The 22,613-nt window shown below is 28.2% G+C and overlaps 3 protein-coding genes across 6 annotated transcripts; 2 read left to right on the top strand and 1 right to left on the bottom strand.

Annotated features, from left to right (window-relative positions):
- Window positions 1-108: 108 nt before the first annotated feature.
- On the top strand, window positions 109-1,758 carry LOC127062220 (mitochondrial ribonuclease P protein 1 homolog). The gene is made up of 3 exons (XM_050990023.1): window positions 109-599; window positions 848-1,415; window positions 1,483-1,758. The coding sequence occupies exons 1-3, from the start codon at window positions 259-261 to the stop codon at window positions 1,738-1,740; spliced, it is 1,167 nt and encodes a 388-aa protein (XP_050845980.1). The 5' UTR covers window positions 109-258; the 3' UTR covers window positions 1,741-1,758.
- Window positions 1,759-3,434: 1,676 nt separating this feature from the next.
- LOC127062033 (uncharacterized) lies at window positions 3,435-14,471 on the top strand. Of its 4 annotated transcripts, none has more exons than XM_050989629.1 (20): window positions 3,435-3,698; window positions 4,499-4,968; window positions 5,082-5,530; window positions 5,606-5,784; window positions 5,872-6,272; window positions 6,378-6,555; window positions 6,644-6,855; window positions 6,942-7,117; window positions 7,196-7,323; window positions 7,400-7,534; window positions 7,606-7,740; window positions 7,818-7,947; window positions 8,084-8,646; window positions 8,721-9,098; window positions 9,229-9,547; window positions 9,629-9,921; window positions 10,035-10,915; window positions 11,005-11,138; window positions 11,333-11,511; window positions 11,631-14,471. In XM_050989629.1, exons 2-20 carry the CDS (start codon window positions 4,538-4,540, stop codon window positions 11,892-11,894), a joined length of 5,565 nt encoding a protein of 1,854 aa, XP_050845586.1. In that variant the 5' UTR covers window positions 3,435-3,698; window positions 4,499-4,537; the 3' UTR covers window positions 11,895-14,471. The 4 variants fall into 4 exon arrangements, with proteins under 4 accessions (XP_050845586.1, XP_050845595.1, XP_050845577.1 ...); XM_050989620.1 differs by lacking the exon at window positions 3,435-3,698 and adding an exon at window positions 3,744-4,049; XM_050989609.1 differs by lacking the exon at window positions 3,435-3,698 and adding an exon at window positions 3,744-4,252.
- LOC127062144 (phosphoenolpyruvate carboxykinase [GTP]-like) lies at window positions 14,207-18,614 on the bottom strand. Its single transcript, XM_050989860.1, has 7 exons — window positions 18,158-18,614; window positions 17,144-17,395; window positions 16,853-17,037; window positions 16,370-16,764; window positions 15,887-16,234; window positions 15,514-15,783; window positions 14,207-15,414 (listed from the first exon to the last, which is right to left on the bottom strand). Exons 1-7 carry the CDS (start codon window positions 18,463-18,465, stop codon window positions 14,956-14,958), a joined length of 2,217 nt encoding a protein of 738 aa, XP_050845817.1. The 5' UTR covers window positions 18,466-18,614; the 3' UTR covers window positions 14,207-14,955.
- Window positions 18,615-22,613: the final 3,999 nt, after the last annotated feature.

Raw genomic sequence — 22,613 nt, 5'->3', positions numbered from 1 at the left:
GTATCCTAATTTTTCAATTAGAAATATTTATAAATATTTATAAGAAATTCAAAGAAATTAATAATGTCGGTAACGATGATTTCATATTTACAGCGGACAAATTTTGAGCCGAGCTTTGAACCACTAGTTTTATGTATTTATTCTATGATATACGTAAAGCATGCAGTGTATCAGAAATAATAAAAGTGTCTCGTTTATTTCAATGTAAAGAATTAATTAAAAGTAATTTAAAATAATATTTATATTCTAGCTTATATAATGTATAATTTTGGTCTTAAGAATAGTATAGTTTTATTAAGAAAATTTTCATCAATTTTTATTGTATCATCACCATTTAATACTAATCTTAGTAAAATTCAAATAACACGTTTTATAAAACGTAATTTTTCTGAAGTTACACTTATCAAAACAAGAAAAGAAATTGATGAGAATGATAACGAGAAATTACAAAAACTTTTAGAAGATTCTGTAATAATGAAAAAGTATAAATTGTTACAATACGAAATTGATTATATGCGAGAAGTGAATAAAGATGTTCCCGCAAAATTACGACCAAAAGATTGGTTATATATGTTAAATGCAACTAAGACACATCAAAGGTAATTGAATAATATTCAGTAATTGATTATTTCAAATTTTATCAAGATTTTTTAATAAGAAAAATCCGTGATAAATTATCATATTTATTTAAGAATTGTAAATATTCATTAATTCTAATATCTTTTTAATTATATTTTATATTAAATTTTATTATTATACAAGTTTGTATATAATAGAACTTTTTTAATGTTTAATAATTATTTCCTTTTTTGGAATTTATAATTTAACATTATGCATATATTTATAGGAAATATATTCGATTTCTCTTTCTAAATGAAATAAAACAAGAAAATATGATGAAGAAACATAAAGAAAAGATAGAATTAACACGTTTAAAACAGAGCAAACGAGAAGAAGAATGTCCTAGTGGTATAAAATATGGTCTTTCAAAGAATACTTTATTTTTACGTATTTATGAAAGTACATTAGATAATTTTTTAAACTTGAATCTATCAATATCTTCAATGTTTGAGCCAAGTATAGTATTTGATTGCGGATACGATCATGTAATGACAAATTATGAAATGAAGAATTGTGCTAAACAAATAGTACTAAGTTTTGTGAAGAATCGTATGCATAAATGTCCAGTTCAGCTTTATTTGTGTAATGCACCAACAAATAGTCAATTTATGTCAATGCTTCATAATTTAGTTCCAAATATTTACAATGATAGCTTTCCGTTAAATATTACTTCTAAGTCCTATCTTGATATATTCGATAAAGATAAATTAGTATATCTAACACCGCATTGTAGAAACGAAATGATATCTTATGATCCTGACAAAACTTATATTATTGGAGCAATAGTGGATAAGGTAAGATATTTTATAATAAAAGTTTTCTAAATTATTTGATTTATATTTTTTTGTTGCTTTTTTTTAGACATCTCCTCAACCTTATTCTTTAGCTAAAGCTAAAAAAGAAGGTATACGTATGGAGAAACTACCATTAGACAAATATTTACAGTGGAACAGTGGAAGTAATAAAAATCTTACTCTTAATCAAATCTTAGGTATATTAGTAGATTTAAAATATACGAAAGATTGGATGGATGCTCTTAATAATAATATTCCACGTAGAAAACGGACTTGGAAGGAAGATGATGTTTTTATGAAATATATGCAATATGTAAGAAAATAAATTATTTTCTACACTGAATATCAATTATTTATTTCTAAAATTTATCAAAGGAATTAATTATAATTTTGAAAAATTAGAGAACTTTTCTTGTATTCAGTAAAATTGTCTTTATATATATATATGTATATAAACATTTAATATGTAAACATTAATTGCCAATATTTTGGTAGTTCAACAAAGTTTTTTCTTATTGTTTATATAATAACTTACATAACAATACCAGGAATAACTAATTCTCTTGTGTGCAATATTTTTTTTAAAATGTTATATAAATCTTATATATATTATAAGATATTGTGTAAATAAATGTAATGTGCGCGCGCGCGTTATGTATATAGAGCATAGGTATTCAAACATCTTAAAAAAAGATACTTGCAACTTCAGTTTTTTATTGGATTGATAAATAATGTAAACTAGTTCAAATAAACAAAAACTTTATATATTTAATAATACTGAACATCGAATTTCATTCGACAAATGACAAATGACAAATCACAAGAGCATCAAAAGATATTGAAGTCTGCTTTTCATTTTAATATTCTTAAGATCTCGTCGTTTTTTTAAAGAAGATTTACAGTTTCTTGTAAAATCTAAATTAGAAGAGGAAGGAAAAGGAGTTGTAGTTGTTAAAGATTTAAAAGAATTTATCACCGAGCATACTTTAAAATCGATTTTTGAAGAAGACACAAGTTCGAAAGATATTCGTTTGCAGTCATTTTATCGGTCTAAGCTTGACGTGAAATAATTTAGATAAACGCAAGATAATATTTCTTGTCATCGAATTTTAACGTCATCGAATTAAGTCACTTGTCGAAATATTACTTGTTTTTGACTTGGTTTTTCCATTGAAGATAATCAAATTTTTTTTTTTTTTTTTTTTTTTTTTTGACAACAGTTTATGCATAAAAATGAAGCTTTTTTGAAAATTCGAAAATCATCTCCATCTTTAAAATAAGACTGAAATGAGATCTTTTTTTATTAAAATCGATCAGAAAATACTTTTGAATTCATTGTTGATGTATATGCTATTTTCGATATTTTTTGTGAAAAATAAGTTTCGTATAGTGGCGCCTCTTGAAATTAGCATTGAAAGAGAAGTTATCTTCTCTTCTCCTTACCGTTTTGTTTCACTGATTTTGATGTCAAGATTAAATGGCGTGCGTATTTTGTTTCCGTGTAATAATATATTGTCGTGCCTCTTTAGAAAGTATTGAGAATTACTAGGATCTTTGTATATAATTATATCGCTCGATTTGTTGTATCAAGATCTAAATATGAGAAAAAAAGATTTAATCAAAAGGTCAACATTTTTCGTCCTCATATTCGCAAGTTTTGATTTATTGCCCATTCTTAGCTTCTTAGCTCGCTACATCAGTACTTTTTCACACGGTCAACGTTTACGCGATTATAATAATATAATATAATAATATAATAATGATAAAAAGAAAAAGTAAGAAAAAAAGCACATATATACGTATATACTCATATAAAATAATATATAGTATTCACTAATTATTATTTTTTTACAAAAAATTATTTAACAAAATCTTTATTTTTAATATATATATATATATATATATATATATATATATATATATATATATATATTATCTATCAATTATATTCATTATGTATTTATATCGTAAAATAAATGCATAATATCGGTGTTACGACGTATCTGTAATTTCTTTCAAATTATATAAAATTAGACGAATTTCATCAAATATATAATGGTAGAAAAGAAACGAATTGTTTTATATACTATTATGGCTTAGTTTTCTTTTTCTTTTTCTTTTTTTCTTCTTTTCTGTCTTTCATTTTTGCTGTCTGCTTTTGCCTTTCTTTTTCTTTTTCTCTGGCTTTTTTTTTCTTTCTTTCCTCCTCTCTACATGGATGAAATGCGAGATGCACGTGCCACCATTGAAAAAGGATATAAATGTGAGAGCTGTGAAAGAAGCGTGAGTTTCATTAATCCTACTTTTATTCTATGCCTAAAAATTTTGTTAGGCTAACGTGAATATAGGTGGCGCATAAGTGAAGGAAGGGGGCGCGCGATCTTAGCGCTTGTAGTTCATATTTTGTCCGTACATGTGTCGCTGAAGTCACATAGAACGCTTTGGAGTGAAAGGTGATGAATAGTCTCTCTTAATAGTTCTACGAGTGCGTTTCGTCACGGATTTTCTCGAAAATTTGTCAGTAGAGCTGACGAGTGAACCCTGCTTTAGACGTCATGATTCACGTATTCAGAACTTATATTTATTTTTTTCACTTGGTGTTTAAGTGCTCTCGAGAAAACACGACGCCTAGCGGTAATGTTACTAAATAGGCCATTACACTCTTCATTTTCAAAGATAGTCTAACATAACCTTGAAGTTTTGACGTTTGGTAAATTTAATAGAAAGTTACCCCCATGAAATAGCAGGATACGATAAAAATGATTGTGATCTTGGTTTCTCTTGTTTTAAAGCGTATTATATAACGTTGAAGTATAAAAGTACCTTATACGAGTTTGGTTAGTAGAACTTTACTGTCTATATATCAAGAATTATGAATAGAATTTTACGTTTATATGCATTGAAAATACTCTTTCGTAAAGTATATTAATAACGTAATGTTCTCTTTATTTTAGAACTTTTTTATCTATAGTGATTTTAATAATTTTTAATCGATATTTATAATTTTGAGGATTAAATAAATTGAATAATTTAAATGATTTTACACGTAGATTCTAATTTTGTTTAATTTATTTTTATTTTAGGTTTTATCATAAAAGATATTAAACGTTAGCTGGGGTTATATGATGATGACTGAAAATAAAGCTATAGGAGGTTATCAAGGAACTATAAATTTCAATGAACAAAGATTATTTAAATTGCAATGTTTTATTAAAGCATCAGATATACAGCATAGTGCCCAATGTGAATATGAAAAGAGATTATTTTTAGCACTATCGACTGGAAATGCTGATATTATACTTTATTATAAAAAGGACATATCCTCTACACCGATTATTAAAAGAATTCCTTGGTTTAAAGGAACTAATAAACAAATAACAGCTTTTTGTTTTGATCCGTATGGGTCTTGGCTTTTAGCAACTACTACTGATAGTTGTTTATATATAATTCCTGTCTTAAAATTAGTTGACGAAAAGTGTACTCTTAGTGAACAATGGCGTACTGATGATATAACAACAATTACATATGTTGGTTCACAGTCTTCACATTCCAAGTAAGAGTAATTCGATATAAGCGTATTACTTTTTATATTAATTTTATTACTATTTGTTTATTCAATAATAGTTTTATTGTAATAATTATTTTATTATACGTATACATTTATAGACCAACAGCCTTAATTTGGTGGCAAGATACAAAAACGTCTACAAATATGGGCATTGTTGGCACTGAATATGGAGAAGTAATATTAATAAATCTTGAAAATGGTCAACAAGTAGGCACAGCTCATGTTAATGGACATATTATTAGTCTACATATTTGTAAAGAAAAAAGTAATGATAGCATCTCACTTTTAATAACAAGTAAAGCAAAACAGCAGTGGCGTTTATTGTTAGAACATCGCGCATATAGTTATACACGTCAATTTGAAAATGGAGAAATGTTTACACAATCACCGACAAATGAAATGATTTATGAAAATACAAAGTCTTTTGCTTCTACAAGATCTAGATTGCAAGGACTTAAGCAGTTATCTGTAGAAAAGCTTGCTATTCTTAGACAAAAATTAGTGGAAACAAAAAATCAAAACTTAGGAGAAAATACACGATATCATGGTAATTGTTTTATTTAATATATAATTATAGAAACCTAATTCAGTTTAAAAAAATATGCTCTAATTATTTTTACAGATACTGGAACTAATAAAACTAGTAATTTGGCAATTCTCAATATTGATTCATGTTCTGAAGATTATATTGGTACAGTAAATCCAGAACCAATGTCAAAAGACACATTTCTTACACCACAATATGACAAGAAAGGCCAACAAATATATACGTGCTATCATCTTGAGAGCAGTCATGTAACTGTAAGGATGATTGTGTACTATTCTATATATGAAGTATACAAGATAAATTTATAAAAATATAATATTTTTTATTTATTTCATTTATAGGTACATGGATCAGATTTTGATGCTGATCCTTTGTCTATTCATAAAGTACCTGAATCTTCTGAAAATATTTTATTAACCCACCGATTGTTTTTTGTTACTGATGCCACACAATACACTTTATATGTAATATCTGATCAAATGTCTGAAGTCAATCCAAACAGAGATTATAAGTTTAATCCAGGATGTATCATTGATCAGTTTTCTTTTGAGAATAGTAAAGAAATTATTCATGCTGTATATAGATTTATTGACTTTGCAAACACGACATCTGAAAAATTATCTCATGACTTGGAAAGCTCATATACGCTATCATCAAAAATGAAAGATATAAAAATTGAGACACCATATATAGAAACTTGTATAATTGTAACAAATTATGCTGTATATGGAGTTGTGCTAAGGTTAGTATACATACTTTAATTTTTAAATTTTAGTAAATCGATCGTAAAAAAATATGTTGTATTACGTGCTAGTATATTTTATTGATATATTTTTTTCATTTTTAGGAAACCATTATTATCTGTCTTTATGGAATTAGTTTTAAGAAGGAATGAACTTGACAAGGCAGGAAAATTGGCTTTGATATTTGGTATGAATTCACAACAATTATTTGAATATGTTGGAGATATATTATTGACAAATAAAGAATTTCCACGTGCTGTAGCTTCTTATAAATTATCTAAGGTACATTACATTATTTTTCATTATTTAATATTAATACATTTCCAATAAAGTTTGTTTCTAAATTCTAATAATTTATAATTATTTGTAGTGTGGACTATTGAAAAGCATCTTAAAATTTGCATCAGCTGGTCATACCTCAGAGCTCTTAAGCAGTCTAACACACTGTTTGATTTCTCCCGCTATTAGTGAATTGTCAGCTGCAACAAGAATACATTTGTCAAATTTATGTATTCTTGCTTTTATAGAAATGACATTGAGAGCTGCACCACATCAATCTAAAGCTATTTATAAAGATTTCTTGTCAGTATGAAATTCACAAGATTGGATAGATTTTTACTATGTTATAAAATTATGTTCAATTGATTTATAATGAATATTATTTTCAGGTACTTTTTATCTACAAACTCCTTTTATGATGAACTCTTAGCTATTAATATAGCAGGTCAGACCTGTCTTTGGGAAGTTTTACACCATCTAGCTACACAAAGATGTCTTTATGGACAAATGTTAGATGTCCTTATGAAGACTGTACATTTGTTTGATGCAAGCAAATCTATACCATGTATGTGTATATCTATATAACTGAATGAACTAATATTTTCATAAATAACACATTATAAAAATAATGTTTACATTTCAGATGGGTTATTAATATGTTTAAGTGAGCCAAACTTGATGCAAGCAATGCTGATTAATCCTAATCTAGCTAGAAAACATATTTCATTTATTGGTAGTAGTATTTCAGAGTTACAAATTTTCGTATTACAAGTAAGAATTTAATTTTTGTTCTTATATTTATTTTTATATATTTTACGTCATAACATTTTATGATATCCTTTTATAGAGGTTGATAACTTTATATGATCCAACAAATCCGATTATAAGACCCAGATTGGTTAAGTGTAAAGCACGACATAGGACAACTTCTTATAGTTCTCAATCTAGTCAATGTGATTCTATAGATCTTGCAGAGAACAATGTAAATATAATCTTGAACAAATATTATAATTTTTTTTATCGATATCTAATTCATTTTATGTCTTTACATAGACAGAAGCTGATACATTGGTAGAAGAAATAGTAGAAACGTTTTTGTTGATACTACTTACTCTGATTCATAAAAAGGTTTTGTTAAATCAAACTTGTACTTTAGGGTACAATATACAATTAATGGGAACAAGAAAGGTATTTTTTACTTTATTCAGTTTATTAAATGTCCTTGTTAAATCATAATTATATTATCAAATTATTTTTTATTAAAGCAAGAACACATCAATCGTGTTTCAAGTGTTGATTTCAAAAGGAGATCTTTAAGTGCAGGTTTCTCTCATGTTGCACTTATTAGAAATGGTGATGTATACACATGGGGTAGTTCTATACAAGGATGTTTAGGTAAGAAAAAACTAGCGTTAATATTCCAATCAATTTTATTTTTCATTAAGTAACAAACGAGTGTATAAAGATCAATAATTATTTATGACATTTTATATACGATAGATATATCTATATATAGATATCTAATTTTTAGGTACTGGGTCATCTGTGTTAAGATATGGCTTACCTAACAAAATTAATTTTTTCCGCAACATGGAAATGGAAGTTTTTAGTGTATCATGTGGACATTGTCATACATTAGCAGTAACCAATAATGGTATTTATGTTTGGGGATCAAGTAAATTTGGTCAATTGGGACTTGGTAAAGTGTTACAATGTTCTAGTCCTGAATTGATCACTAGTTTGGCTCAAGAAATGATTATTGATGCTGTAGCTGGACAATACCATTCAATGGCATTAACTGCAGATGGACGAGTTTTTACTTGGGGTTGGGGAGTTCATGGTCAATTAGGTCATGGAAATACTGATAAGCGTAATACCCCTACATTGGTTACCTCTTTACTAGGTATATTTATAAAACATATTAGTGCTGGTCATGCACATTCATTAGCTTTATCAGATGAAGGTATTGTTTATGCATTCGGATGCAACGTATTTGGCCAATTAGGAATTAATAATAACATTAAAAGTTCTATACCTACAAAAGTGTTATTGACCGAAAAAATTTCTCTGATAACTACTGGGTACTTTCATAACGTAAGTAAATAAGTCTTTTTAATTCGGAATTGATTAAAATCATTTTTTGAAATTCATTTATTTATTTCGTTTAGTTGGCACTTAGTACCACAAATAAGTTGTACATATGGGGTGCAAGTCCAAAAGTTTTAAAATTGCAAGCACAAGCATTAAAAAAGACACGCATATTGGAACAGCAAGAAGCTAATGAGAAACAGGCTAATAATTTAGAAAAAAATATTGAAAAGGAAGGAAATGATACTGCAATTAATAAAAACATACAGGAGACTGCAAAAGAAAGTAATAAACAAATTTTATCAACAAAGATCATTACATCTAGTTTGCAATTACGAAAAAAGCAATTTGAAGGTACAAGTACAAGGAATATTAATGTTGGCTTACTTGAAGAATCTCAGGCACATTTAAAGCCATCTCTAGTAGATACAAGTTCAGTAAAAGGACGTATTATACAGGTTTGTAAATCGCTTATATATATATATATATATATATATATATATATATATATATATATATATGTATGTATATATTGTTATAATGTTATGTTAAATGCAAGTATTATACAATATTTTTGATGCTGTATAGATAACAACAGGTTGTCATCATAATGCTCTCTTAACAAAGGATGGTTCACTATATACTTGGGGTTGCAATATAGATGGGCAAATAGGCAATGGCACAAAATATGAAGTTTCTATTCCCACACCCTTGAGTTATAATCCTGCATCAATTTTCGCTCAAGTAGATTCAGTAGTAGATGATAAAAACGGAAATGTAACTAATCAAAAAGAAGAAAATGGAAAACCTTACACGGAAAATTCTGACAACAAGGAAAAAGTTAATACTACGATCAAATCTGTTGGAATTTATTGTGGATATGATTATACAGTTGCTATGCAACCAGGTAAAGCCTGCAATAATGTTATTAAACAATTTATAAACGCTTTTTTCGACAATATTATATCTTATATCCTTGTTTATTTAGGTGGTACTATTTTGGCATGGGGTAATAACAATAGGGCTCAATTAGGCCGAATATCTGTCAAAGATACACGAGATACCGATGAAAAAATCGTATTACTTAAATCATCTAATATAATTTTAGATGTCCCTAATATTCCTGCACCCATTATTTCTTATCAGAGTTATGATATTCCTTCTCTTGCTGGTTTTATTTCTCCTTTGAGTGTCATTGAAAAATCACCAGCAGAATTAACGCTTCACTACGTACTTGAACATTTTAATGGATTATACGATTCGACAAAAATTATGGAAAAGGTTAATATACATATGTATTCTGTTTATTTTATTTCATAGACTGTTATATGTTATAGATATTGAATTTAATATCAGATTTATATTTTATTCATTTTTATGTATGCGTTTTTCAGTGTATTGAATTAGAAAATTATCAAGCATGCTCAAACGTGGCTGCTTTGCAACATAACTTTTCTGACGCTTTTTCATATCAATTGAAAGCATTGAGTGCAATTAATTTTCAATTATCTATGAGACCTATAACGTTAGGAAGCTCGAATGAAGCAACAACGTTTGATAAAGAGAATGGATCAGATATTTCTTCTCTAACCGAAAAATTGCAATCTGTAAATTGTAATTTAAAAAGAAATACCGAACTTTTTAATAAACAAGTGGAAAAAAATTTGATTGAATCCGTAGAGGATTATGCAGCGAAAAATAAAATGAAAATACCATCAAGTAAATCTTTGAATAGTCTACAAACACTTGAAGATGGTTTGTATGCTTTTGACTGTCAAGGAGGTTCGGAAGAGTTGTGTAAGGAACCAAAATGTGAAGATATACCTCTAGATATTACCGAAAACGTGCTTGATTCTGATGTTATTACACCTGACCCTGAACAATGGATAGAGCATGCTATTTTTGAAAATAATTTATCAGTAGAATATGGAAAAGATGATGTTCAAGATATATCTTCGAAATCATTAGGTGTAACAACAAATAATGACAATAAAGTGACGATGAAGGAAGAAAGAATAGAAGTAAATCATAAAAAATCTAAAAGTGCAAAGGAAATGAGACACTATCACAAAAATAATCTTGTAAATGAAGCTATAAAGGTACTTAAATTTTATTTACACGAGGTAGAAAACGAAACGGACGTTGTTAAATGCAACATATTGCAAAATGCACTAGAATTTTGGATACAACATGATTTATCCATTCAAAGTCTGGAAAATATTTTTTTTGAACATATACATACTATTTTTTACCCCCTTGGATTATTGCTATTTTGGTAAATAATGCAATTTTAATGTTATTATGTATTTTCTATTTGATGATTCTATTTTTAATTTACATACGATTTTAATATTTTTTTTAAAGCCAGGAAACAATTGAAATGTATTCCGACGAGAATAAAAACGATGAGAAGTCTAAAAGTATGAACATGACAGATCTGTTTTCATCTAAATTTTGTCTACAAATTTGTTCTATGTTATTGCAACATATAAACGAAGGTAAGTTGATAATGTGCTTTACTTATTATATATAGATTTTTTTAATGTCTAAATAAATAAAATATAAAAATTTAAAAATAAATAATGAAATTTTGTAATTTTATATAAATTATATGAAAAACAATAAGTGATCTATTGAAAGCTATATTGTTGCAGATATAGTCATGCACAATAAAGTAACACATATATTTTAGGCCAACCTACTCCAGAATATATTAAACTTTTGTCATCCTTAATGGCTGATCATTATGGAGTACCACTTACTGGATATCCTGGTTCAAGTAGAAATAATACTTCAGCAGATATGATAGAAGGAATTATTAGCACAGTGTCTACAGAAAATGATACACCTAGGTCATTTGTCCACATTAAGGTAAGAGATATTTTGAAATATTGTAAATTTATTGATATTTAAATCTTTTTCTCTTTTTTTTTCTCATATGTATTTATTATGATTTTTAATAAATTTTGCTAACGCAAAATAATAATCAGGATTCAGATGCAGTATGTAGTTTCCTTGCAATGGAGGAAGATTCAATGGTATTTACTTGTGGACACCACTATCCACTTTCTTTATATCAAACAAACATTATTCCAGCAATGGAAACTGAGCTACTAACGTCAGAGTCATTACTTCTTCCATGTACAGCACAATTTTTAGGGAAAACGTTATCTCAGACGTTAAACCCAGATATTCTATGCCCTTTATGTATTCCAAAAGCATTGAGAGCACTAGTGAAAAAAGATAATAAATAATACGTATGTACCTGAAATATTAATTAAATATAAAAATGTACATTTCGTAAAAAAAAAACAGAAAAAAAATTAGAAACGCATATGTAATGTCATAATTTAAGTATTGCACAATAATATTTGGATCTGTCAGTGCCATATTAATCACAATGTTATAATGAAAATGAAACATTAAGGTAAAGTTTTCAATTCTCTAATTGTCCTTTTTTGTTTTTCGTTATATATATATATATATATATATGTTATATATATATATATATAACAAATTATTTCAATCTCAGGACAATTTAATTCAAATTGCACAGTCTTATAAAAATGAATTAAATACGCACATTAGTAAAATCTTAAATTAAATAATTTATCATTTTGATCGATTGCAAAATGAATTAAAAAAAAAAAAGATATACTCTTTTTATATAGAAAAAGATTGCATATGTTACAGTAATGATAAATTTCTAGTTTTCAACAAATAATGTTTATCATGATAGTCTGAATGAAATTTTATTAAGTAAACTAATATATAGATATTACATATTCTAGGAGTAAAAATGAAAAGGTTTATAATCTTTTTAGATCTATCATTAAAATTTTATTACTTATGTATGGCTTTACATTGATGCTACAATTTCATGGTTTTATTAAGAATACTTTAAAAATTAGTAAATAATTAAATAGTAATACATTATTATTACTAATTTGAAATAATAGGGGTATATATAAGTCCATTTTTAATATATAGTATATATAAAATTGGTATTGTATGACTTATAACTTTTTAACTTCTTTAATAAGATTGAACAAACACGTTAAGTTTTTTTTTTATAGTTGCTTATTAACATTTTAAAAATTAATTTAAAAATTTTAATAAGTCCATTTTACATAATTTTAACTTTTAATGGGAACTTTATTAGTAAAATAGTACATGCTGTTTAACATGTCATACATTACAATCGTGGATTTATAATGGACAAGATGTCCTAATGTAAAAATTTACATATTTAATTTTTTAAATATTAACGTTCGGATCAGTATAAAAAAAGAAAAAAAAAATTTCTTTAATTAAATATAAAACGCACAGGGAAAGTCAAAGAGGGAAATGATATAACTATATCTAAGTTAATATATAAACGAATATAACATAAAGTATTAATGATTGAAGGCTGATTTCTGAAACTTATAAATCTTTATATGTCATTCTCTAGTCATTATGATATGTGCAACGATTGTATAAATGTATGCATATTATTCAATGCAACACAACTAAATGTATATTATATACAATTTTCATTTGATTGTTATTAAAATTTAACTTAATTAGTAATGAATGATTTATAAAATATACATGTTATATTACACATGTTATTCTAGGTAAAGTATTGTTTTATATAATTAATAGATTACCTTTGTCTTTTAATGAATCTGAACAAATATTTAATAATATTAACAATTAAGAGAAAAGTCATGGTATTGTTTTATCTATGATATATGAACAAATTATAATGCAAAATTAAAAACATACAAAAGATTCATTATTCAGTTTGATGCATAATTTAATGAGAAGTATATTTTCGTTTTAATATTTCAATAATACTTACCCAATCTGATATCAATATTATTATTTATTATGACGTGTATATATATGTATATATATATATATATAATATATATATATATATATATATATATATGTGCGAATTTCATTATATATTTGGATATAAATTGACTTGGTATATTTAAAAAAGAATTTTCCATGACGTCCGAAACACACTAATATATGTATATATTTATATATATATATATGTGTGTGTGTGTCTGTGTGTGTGTATAACAACCATTAAAATTAATTTTATGATTAGATTTTGATAATGAAGAATAAATACATTCGGGATGATGTAATTCAGTTAAAAAATTTTTAGTACCATGAACTGAGGAGGGTACATGTAGAATACTTTTAAAGAGTTCTTCTCCACGTGTGTTCGATATGATTCAAGAGAAATCAATTGCCTCGAACGATATATAATGTACATTTAAATAATTAATATATCTTGTAAAATAATTTTAATTTGTATAAATATGAATGTTGCGAATATATATAAATATGTAGAAAGTCTTTCATTAATAATAAATAGTGAGAAAACAAAAAGAAAGAAAATTGTTGAAGAAGCAATTAACAAATTAATAAAATAATACAATATAATAAAATCGATTAGATAGAATTAATGTGTTTTATTAAGAGAAAAAAAAAAAAGATAAAAGAAAAATGGAAGAAAAGAAGGATCCATTTCATTCCCACACAATGAAATTAATGCTTTGTATTTTTTTTTTTCGTTATCATTTAATTTGCTCTTTATATACACCATAAAATACATAATCATATTAGCGGATTACATATACACATAATATTTTGCGTACATCGATAAGAATATGTATTTATTATTTATTCACATTCACATGTAACTTTACATGCAATGTCCTTATCTAATTAACTTAATTGTAAAATTTAATCTGACCTCGCACGATAGTTGTAAAAATGTAGTAAAAAAGAAAAAAACAAAAAGAAAAGAAAAGAAAGAAAGAAAAGTTCGGATAAATTTCGAATAAATAAATGTATAATGTTTTCAAAGAAAACATCGCGTCTATCGCATAAATAAAAATAAAAAGAACTATTTAATTAAACCATTTATATAAGACCATCTGTGATCATATAATATTAAATGGTTAATGTGTACGTTTGATTTGAACAATTTGAAATATAAAAGCTATAAAAATATAAGCATAACAATATCGATTATAAAATCGCGATTTAAATAGAAAGTAACACATGCGTTTATATATTATAATAAACAATTAATATGTCGATCAATCTGTTCCATAAGAATATAAATCTTATAGTCATATTATTTAATACTATTTCGAATGAAAAAAAAATTCTTCCATAAATTTATCAAGGAAATTTATATTATGGATCATAGATCTTTCTTACGTCAGGAAGAATCAGGAAGAACAAATATTCCATTATTAAATTTTCCAAATTTTCAGTCGAGTCGAGATCATAGAAAGGATCTTAAATCTTATTAAGATGTTTTTCGAGATGATCGAGTTCGGACAGGATAGCTTTTGGAAGATCTTTACCAACTTGTGCATCGAAGTATTCCCTTAAATCTTTCACCTCTTTTTGCCAGAAAGATTTAGGTATCCTGAACAATTCATCCATATCAATATCCTCTTTCAAATTTTTCAGATTAAGCGAGTCGATTTTCGGTATAAGACCAATCGGAGAATTTCTCGCTATGTTTTCATTGTCGATCCTACGAAGGATCCAATCCAAAACACGTGAATTTTCACCGAATCCCGGCCAAAGAAATTTACCATTGGCATCTTTTCTAAACCAATTAACGTGAAATATAGCAGGTAACTTAGCGTTTTTCACATTAGCCATGTTCAACCAATGATTGACATAATGTCCGAAATTGTATCCAAAGAAGGGTCTCATTGCGAATGGATCGTGCATAATCATTTTGCCCTGATGAAAAAATCACGAAATCATGTTATTTTTTTAATATTGGTTATTCATAGAATAAGTTAATCGATTATTTATATTTTATATTTATTTTAAACGTACCTTGTATTCAGCAGCAGCAGTTGCTTCGGATCTCATCGACGCTCCAATGAAAACACCGTGTTGCCAGTTTCGTGCTTGGTATATCAATGGGACACCTTCTGGTCTGCGACCACCGAAGAGTATCGCATCGATCGGGACACCATTTGGATCTTCCCAAGCTGGATCGATTATCGGACATTGTTTCGCAGGTGTACAGAATCTTGAATTAGGATGAGCAGCCGGAGTTTTTGAAGTGCTCTTCCATTTGTTGTTACCTCGCCAATCGGTTATCTGTAAGTATCGTTTCGATTCATTGTACACCATATATTTTTATTTATTTATCTTGTCGTTTCTTTTTTTTGTCTTTTTGGTAAGTTAACGGATTCTTTCTTACCTCGACGGAATCGTTTATTTCTTTCTCCATTCCTTCCCAAAAAACACCACCGTCACTTGTAGCAGCAACGTTTGTAAAGAGAGTATTTTTAAAGATCGTCATCATAGCATTGGGATTGGTTGCCATACTTGTTCCTGGAGCGACACCAAAGAATCCATATTCTGGATTAATCGCGCGAAGCCTACCTTCGTCGTCGAATTTCATCCAAGCGATATCGTCTCCCACACATTCAATTTTATAACCCGGAAGAGTTGGTTTCATCATTGCCATGTTTGTCTTTCCACAGGCACTTGGAAACGCAGCGGCTATATAACGTTTTTTACCATTTGGATTGGTGATTCCTAATATCTAAAATAGAAAAATAGAATACCCAATTTAAACAATTAGCAGAGCAATTAACCTAATCGAATTATAATTCCAAAGGAATTGTCGTTATTATTATTATTATTATTATTATTATTATTATTATTATTATTAACTTGCCAACATGTGCTCGGCTAGCCATCCCTCGTCTCTAGCAATCGTTGATCCAATTCTTAAAGCGAGACATTTTTTACCAAGCAGAGAGTTACCTCCGTAACCACTACCGTACGAAACGATCTCGTTTTTCGCGGGCTTATGAAGGATAATGGTTCTCTCTGGATCACATGGCCAGGATGGATAAACGGTGACATTCGAATCGGCTTTGGGAGTACCAACCGAATGTAAACATTTGACGAAATCGTCGTTACCGAGTATTTCCAAGATTTTTGTACCCATTCTCGTCATGATCTTCATCGAACAGACAACGTAAGGAGAATCGGTTATCTCTATACCTATCTTAGCAAGCGGTGATCCAATTGGTCCCATGTTAAAGGGTATCACATACATCGTACGATCTAAACCATTACAGTTGGTCAATTTGTAATTTAATGAGTCTATCTATTTATATTACATATAATATATATTTGAACAAAATCGACTAACTTTTCATGCATCCTGGGAATCGTTCGAGAATAGCTTTGTCCATGTCAACAGGCGAAATCCAGTTTCCAAGTTCACCAACGACGCCTTTTCTAGGTGTTGGAATCGTATCATTTTGTTTATCCGTGCTAATAAACGTACGGCTTTCGACGCGTGCTACGTCCGCTGGATTCGTTTTGGCCAACCAACTGTAACGACAAATAATTTCTTTGTTCCTTCAGTTTGCCCATTTTTGAAAATTACGTTCGAATATTCGTTCATAAAAAAAAAGAATAAGCAGTATGCAAAACCAACCAGTTTTCGTATTTTGGTAACGGTTGAATCGTTTTATTTTTTTCGAGAAGTTTCAATAATTCTGCATGTTCAGTATCACTTCCATTACATATGTAAATGTCCTTGGGCAAGCACAGAGTAGCACACTCCTCTATATAACTACGAATTTTTGATGAAAGCGGTATGCTCGGTGCATTCAGTAACGGGATTTTACCAATGCAATCGTATCCATTATTCAATGCTTCTACAGCACGTGTAACCAAATTCGAAACTCTATAAAAAAATATCGATTAATATATCAGAATAATATTGATATTACAATCGATCGGAAAGAAATTATAAAAAAATTATCGAAGGTTTGATTCGATATACGTTCTAACGTCGAAAGGAATCTTCGTATTTTTGTACATCTTCTTTCTTTTCTTCTTTTTATTTACTTAATTTTTTTTTTAACTCTCTTGACATACAATACAATGTCAAAGATGCACTTTTACTTTAAAAAAATATCCTTCATCTTTCATGACTCTCTTTACTTCTTGCATGCGAATGAATATAAAAAAGGTATTAAAACCTGTTTACTTTATTTTCTTTTTTATGAGAACATTTCTAAGATAATAGTTTTCTCGTGGAGCATAATGATATCTGCATTATATGTAGTAACAAGCAACTCGCTCGCTACACAAAATTTTTTATTCCTTCGTTAAACGTACTTGAAATCTTTCCAAATTTCCATTTGCTATAATCTAATTTCCATCAAAATATAATAAGGAAATACCAATTTAAATTCTATTTTAATGTCTATCTCGTTGAGAAGCTTTATGTGATGGCAATAAAAGTGGATTTAGATAATATTTCAGAAAGATAAAATTTATTTACATAAACGATTTAAGTTACAAATAAAATATTGATTTGGCGATAAGCAGAGAGAATCCTTTAATATATTAGCATTAACGGGACTGACAGTAAGACAAAAAAAAAAGATGTAACAAAAGATTCAACAAAGAGTTACGATCATATATCTATTATGTTACTCACTGTGGATAGTAAATGTCGGTCGCGTACGGCATGTTTCGATTGAGTATGATACGTTTGTAGTTGGCGGGAATAGTATGCGACGATATCGATAAGTAAGTACGTTTTATCGATCCTGAAGAATCCGTGATCAATTCGTAATAGTTAGATCGACGAAATTGTAGGATATATCGAAGACGATTTCCAATTGATTCACGTGATTTAACACTGTTACAAGAAACGATCGAAAAATTTCGTATATTACTTGTTTGTCTTCTTGTGATCCTTGAGAAGCCGTAGTAGAAAGAGACTCGTTCGAGTAAGACGGGCATGTTGGTTTTGTCGAAAAATCGCGGCTTTTATATCGGTAGAATAAAAGTGAAGAAGAAGTGGAAATTGAAATAGCCCCTATGAAAAATGTGCTTTGCTATTGGTGCTTTTAATAAAGTCGAAGAATTTCCGGTGATCTATGAACAGTATGTATATAGGTGGGGGAAATCTGAGTACGCGTATGCGTGTGCGTGTGTCTCTCTCTTTTTTTTTCTTTTTTTCTTTCCCTCTCCCTGTTTTTCTCTCTCTCTCTTTCTCTCTTCCTCTTTGTCTATCTTTCCGTGCAAAATCAGTCTTCGTTCCGGATCAACGTAAGTGATCGATGTACTGATAGATCGATATACACGACGGCACGTGAACGATTCTGTTTTTCGCGAGTGATACGACGATACTATACTCTTTGCCTTTCTCGCCTTTGGATCGGTTCCACCTATCTGTGACCGCTTACACTACTCCCCACCGTGTTTCTTAGCTCGTTATAAAAGAGTAGTTGTTTGGCTTATTCTTTAGGGCTCGTTTTAAAGAGGGGAAGAAAAAATATATGCATGCTATGTATTATTGTACTACTAAATAAATAAATATATATATATATATATATATTTATTTATTTATAAGAAGAGAAAGAGGAAGAAAGAAAGAGAGAAAGAGAGAGATTGAGAGAAGATCATTAAAAAAAAAGGGAATAGAAAAGTATTATTTCCTCGTTCGAATAAAGATAAGGTTCTGAATGCACAGTAATAAAAATCTTTGATGTTCGAGAGGAAATCGAAGTGGTAAGAGAATGAAATTGTTCCGACAAGTAGATATGGACGTTCTAAAAAGAAGATGATTTTCACAGTAGAAATAGACGGGATAGGAAAGACGAGATAAGACAAGACAAGACAGACAAGACAAGACAAGCGAGACAAAGTGTCAGCTGCTCGATCTCGTTTGAACTGTTTGTTGTATATGCCTCTATCTTCGTAACTAGATGTTGCTATTCGCCTTTTGATGAAAGTAAAAGCCGGTTTGTGCGATTTCCGATCAACCAACACAACATAACACAACAGTATTTTATTATATCGATATCTATCGCTAGGTTTTGCGTCATTTCAACGGAATCTCGAACACTCTCTTTCTCTCTCTCTCTCTTTTTTTTTCTCCTATTTTCTCGTAATTGTCTGATCAAAAGATCAAAAGAAAGGATCCATTGTGTTTGATTATTTGACCGATTTGTTTAACCAATTCGCTTCCGTCTTAATCGTTAAAACGAAATAAAGGAATACTTTAAACTTTTATTTTCTTATTTTTTAGAAAATTTTTATATGTACCAAAATTTTCATGCATGTATGCGTACACACGTGCGCGTATAAATCACGTATTTATTATATTCACTTATTATTATTCTTATTCTTTCTTCTTTTTTTCTTTTCTTTCTTTTTAAATGAAATTTTGATTTTTAAACGACTAAAAAAAAATTCATGAACGTTCGGAAATTTCAAGGTTTTCGTTTGTAATTCGATAACGGCAGAATGTGAACTGAGAAATATGAAATTTTTACTTTCCTCGAAACCTTACTTGCGCGACAGTATTTTAAATGATAAGCGTTGGGAATTGGTCAATCAGCTGACTAACTAATCATTTTATTTTCAACATTATCTGAAAATATAAAGGTGTTAGTACGTGTTATATATTAAACATTCTTATATTTATGTATACCATTATATTCGTGCACATATTTTGGTTTCTCCTTTTTGCTTGTTTGTTTGTTCTTTTTTTTTTTTAATCAATAAAAATGTGATTTGTTTATTCGTCAGCATCGATTTTCTTTTGAACTCTTATACGTATGCGTATATATAGCTATGTATATAGGATCAAAGTACACGTGGACACATACGCACACACAAATGAGACGTATATCTCTTACGTATTCCATCCTAATTTATTCTATAGACTATGCCATTTTACGCACCTGAGTTTTCTTTTATATACTTTTAAAAAATCGATACATTCATACATACATACATACGTACATATATATATATAATATATATATATATATATATATATATATATATATATATATATAACTACAACTTTGAAAGTCGATGCGAGAATATTTTTCTCATTATCAGTGAGTGGTGTTTATAAATCACGTATAAGTGACTTCTATTAAAATATGATAAAAACGAGGGTGAGAAGGATAAATCGATAAATTATATGAGGATAACGATATCGTATTTTATTGGACTGTGTTCTCGTACACACATCGGCTTTTTTTTCTTTCTTTCTTTCTTTCTTTCTTTTTCTATTTATCTCTTTTAATTATTATTTTTTTTGTAATTTTTATTTTTATTTTTATTTTCATTCTAAAGAGTAACATCATTGCGCGTCTTTTATTCGTAGACATTACGCATATCTAATCGACGAAGCATTAGTTCAAAGTATAAGTATCCTGAATATTTCCGCGGAAAATTTTAATATTAATACAAAAAAAAAAAAAGAAAAGAAAAGAAAGAAAGAAAGAAAATATTAAAAGAAAAAAGAGAAATAGTACGATTCATGATTACCATCAAATTATGATTATGATCATGCTTTTAAGATAAAACACGTACCATATAATAGAAAATACATATTAAAAGAAAATTAAAGAAGGAAAAAAAGATTTATGATTTATGATTACCATTCATGTTACGATTAATTAATATGAAAATAAAATGCGTAATACAAATGTGTAATACAAAATATAAATATTTTCCCTTTTGTTCTCATTAATTAATCGATACATTAACAAAGTCTGGTAGTTCGTTGACAAAGAAATAGATTTATCGTTTCTTCTCAATTAGAAGTTTCTCTCTTGTTAAGATTTTTATGTTCTTTGTGTATTATTTCATCGCGGCGTGAACGACATTGTCGTTCCCATTATCATGAGAGAAATGATTGACTGTCTTATAAATTATCAGGCCCAGACGGTGGCTGGACTACGGACTGGATCAGGAGCGGATTCTGTCAAGGTACTAACCCGTTTTAATAAACTTTGTACGATACGACATTTTTATCCAATTATAAATTCGTATTAAGAGAAAATAAAAAAATATGTTTCGGAATAATTTTCTAATCGTTTCGATTCCAAAGTTCCGTATTTTTTTTTTCTTTTTTCTTTTTTTATAATAATTATCAGAATGACGTATTTGCAAGATTTATTTATTTGGTATTTTCTTATTTATTTATTTATTTATTTCGTTTTTTACCGAGATATAGATGAAAATAATAAATTTTATCTGTGTGAAAGAATACGCTACAACGAGATAGGATTTATCACGTACGAAGGAGGACCATTTAATTAGAGATAACGTGTTCGTGCGTAATTCCATTGGGACTTTTTTATGATTTCTTTTTTTGTATTACCACATTTGATTTTTTCTTTTTCTTTTTTTTCTTTCTTTCTTTTCGTCGTAGACGAAATTTCATTGATTACGTTTCATTAAGTTCTAACTTAATAAATTATTCAAATAAACAAAATTTTGTTTATTAATATTTAACAAAAATGTTCTTTCTTTTATTCCTTTTTTATTTTGTATTAAAATAACGATTAATTAATATAATTAATGAAAATGTTGTAAAAATGAATAATGTACCAAGGTCAAATATACACGTACGTATTTACATACATACGTAATATTAAAATTAAAGAGTAACTCTGTTGCATGTCTATTTATAAGTATAAACCATGTCAATAAGTTTATTTATTGAACCGCAACAACAGAAGCGAAACGTGCGGCAACTACCACGTTGACTATTATTAATTCATAATTGAAACACGTTCTACTTTATAATACGACAAATAAGAGTCAATATTTTCCATGGCGGACCAGCGGAAACCTTAGATCAATCGATTGACCACTGCGTGAGCATTTTGTTTCGTAATAATCGTGTCTTGATATTTATAAATAAATGTCGTCGTTTTCTTTTTTTTTTTCCTATTAACTGTCTATCTCTTTCTCAATATGTGTGTGTGTGTGTGTGTGTGTGTATATATATATATATATATATATATATATATATATATATTTCTATAAATTTATAAGAACGGTTTTCACGATCGACCTTAAAAATCTTCAAAGACAAAAGTCACGTTCAACGAGAAATATGTGAGATTATGTTAGAGGTT

The sequence above is a fragment of the Vespula vulgaris genome, chromosome 1, assembly GCF_905475345.1.
Source record: "Vespula vulgaris chromosome 1, iyVesVulg1.1, whole genome shotgun sequence".
In the NCBI taxonomy this organism is placed as follows: domain Eukaryota; kingdom Metazoa; phylum Arthropoda; class Insecta; order Hymenoptera; family Vespidae; genus Vespula; species Vespula vulgaris.
The sequence above is the reverse complement of the archived record's forward strand: the minus strand, read 5'-3'. Positions and strand labels throughout refer to the sequence as shown.

Bases quoted from the DNA above. Each gene is read 5' to 3' on its own strand.
- LOC127062220 (XM_050990023.1), top strand. From the start codon at position 259: ATGTATAATTTTGGTCTTAAGAATAGTATAGTTTTATTAAGAAAATTT. The intron at 600-847 runs GTAATTGAATAA...ATATATTTATAG, and splicing joins GCAACTAAGACACATCAAAG to GAAATATATTCGATTTCTCT. The intron at 1,416-1,482 runs GTAAGATATTTT...GCTTTTTTTTAG, and splicing joins TTGGAGCAATAGTGGATAAG to ACATCTCCTCAACCTTATTC.
- LOC127062033 (XM_050989629.1), top strand. From the start codon at position 4,538: ATGATGATGACTGAAAATAAAGCTATAGGAGGTTATCAAGGAACTATA. The intron at 4,969-5,081 runs GTAAGAGTAATT...ATACATTTATAG, and splicing joins TCACAGTCTTCACATTCCAA to ACCAACAGCCTTAATTTGGT. The intron at 11,512-11,630 runs GTAAGAGATATT...AATAATAATCAG, and splicing joins GGTCATTTGTCCACATTAAG to GATTCAGATGCAGTATGTAG.
- LOC127062144 (XM_050989860.1), bottom strand. From the start codon at position 18,465: ATGCCCGTCTTACTCGAACGAGTCTCTTTCTACTACGGCTTCTCAAGG. The intron at 17,396-18,157 runs GTGAGTAACATA...ATTTTTTTATAG, and splicing joins ACCGACATTTACTATCCACA to AGTTTCGAATTTGGTTACAC. The intron at 16,765-16,852 runs GTTAGTCGATTT...GTAATGGTTTAG, and splicing joins ATTCCCAGGATGCATGAAAA to ATCGTACGATGTATGTGATA.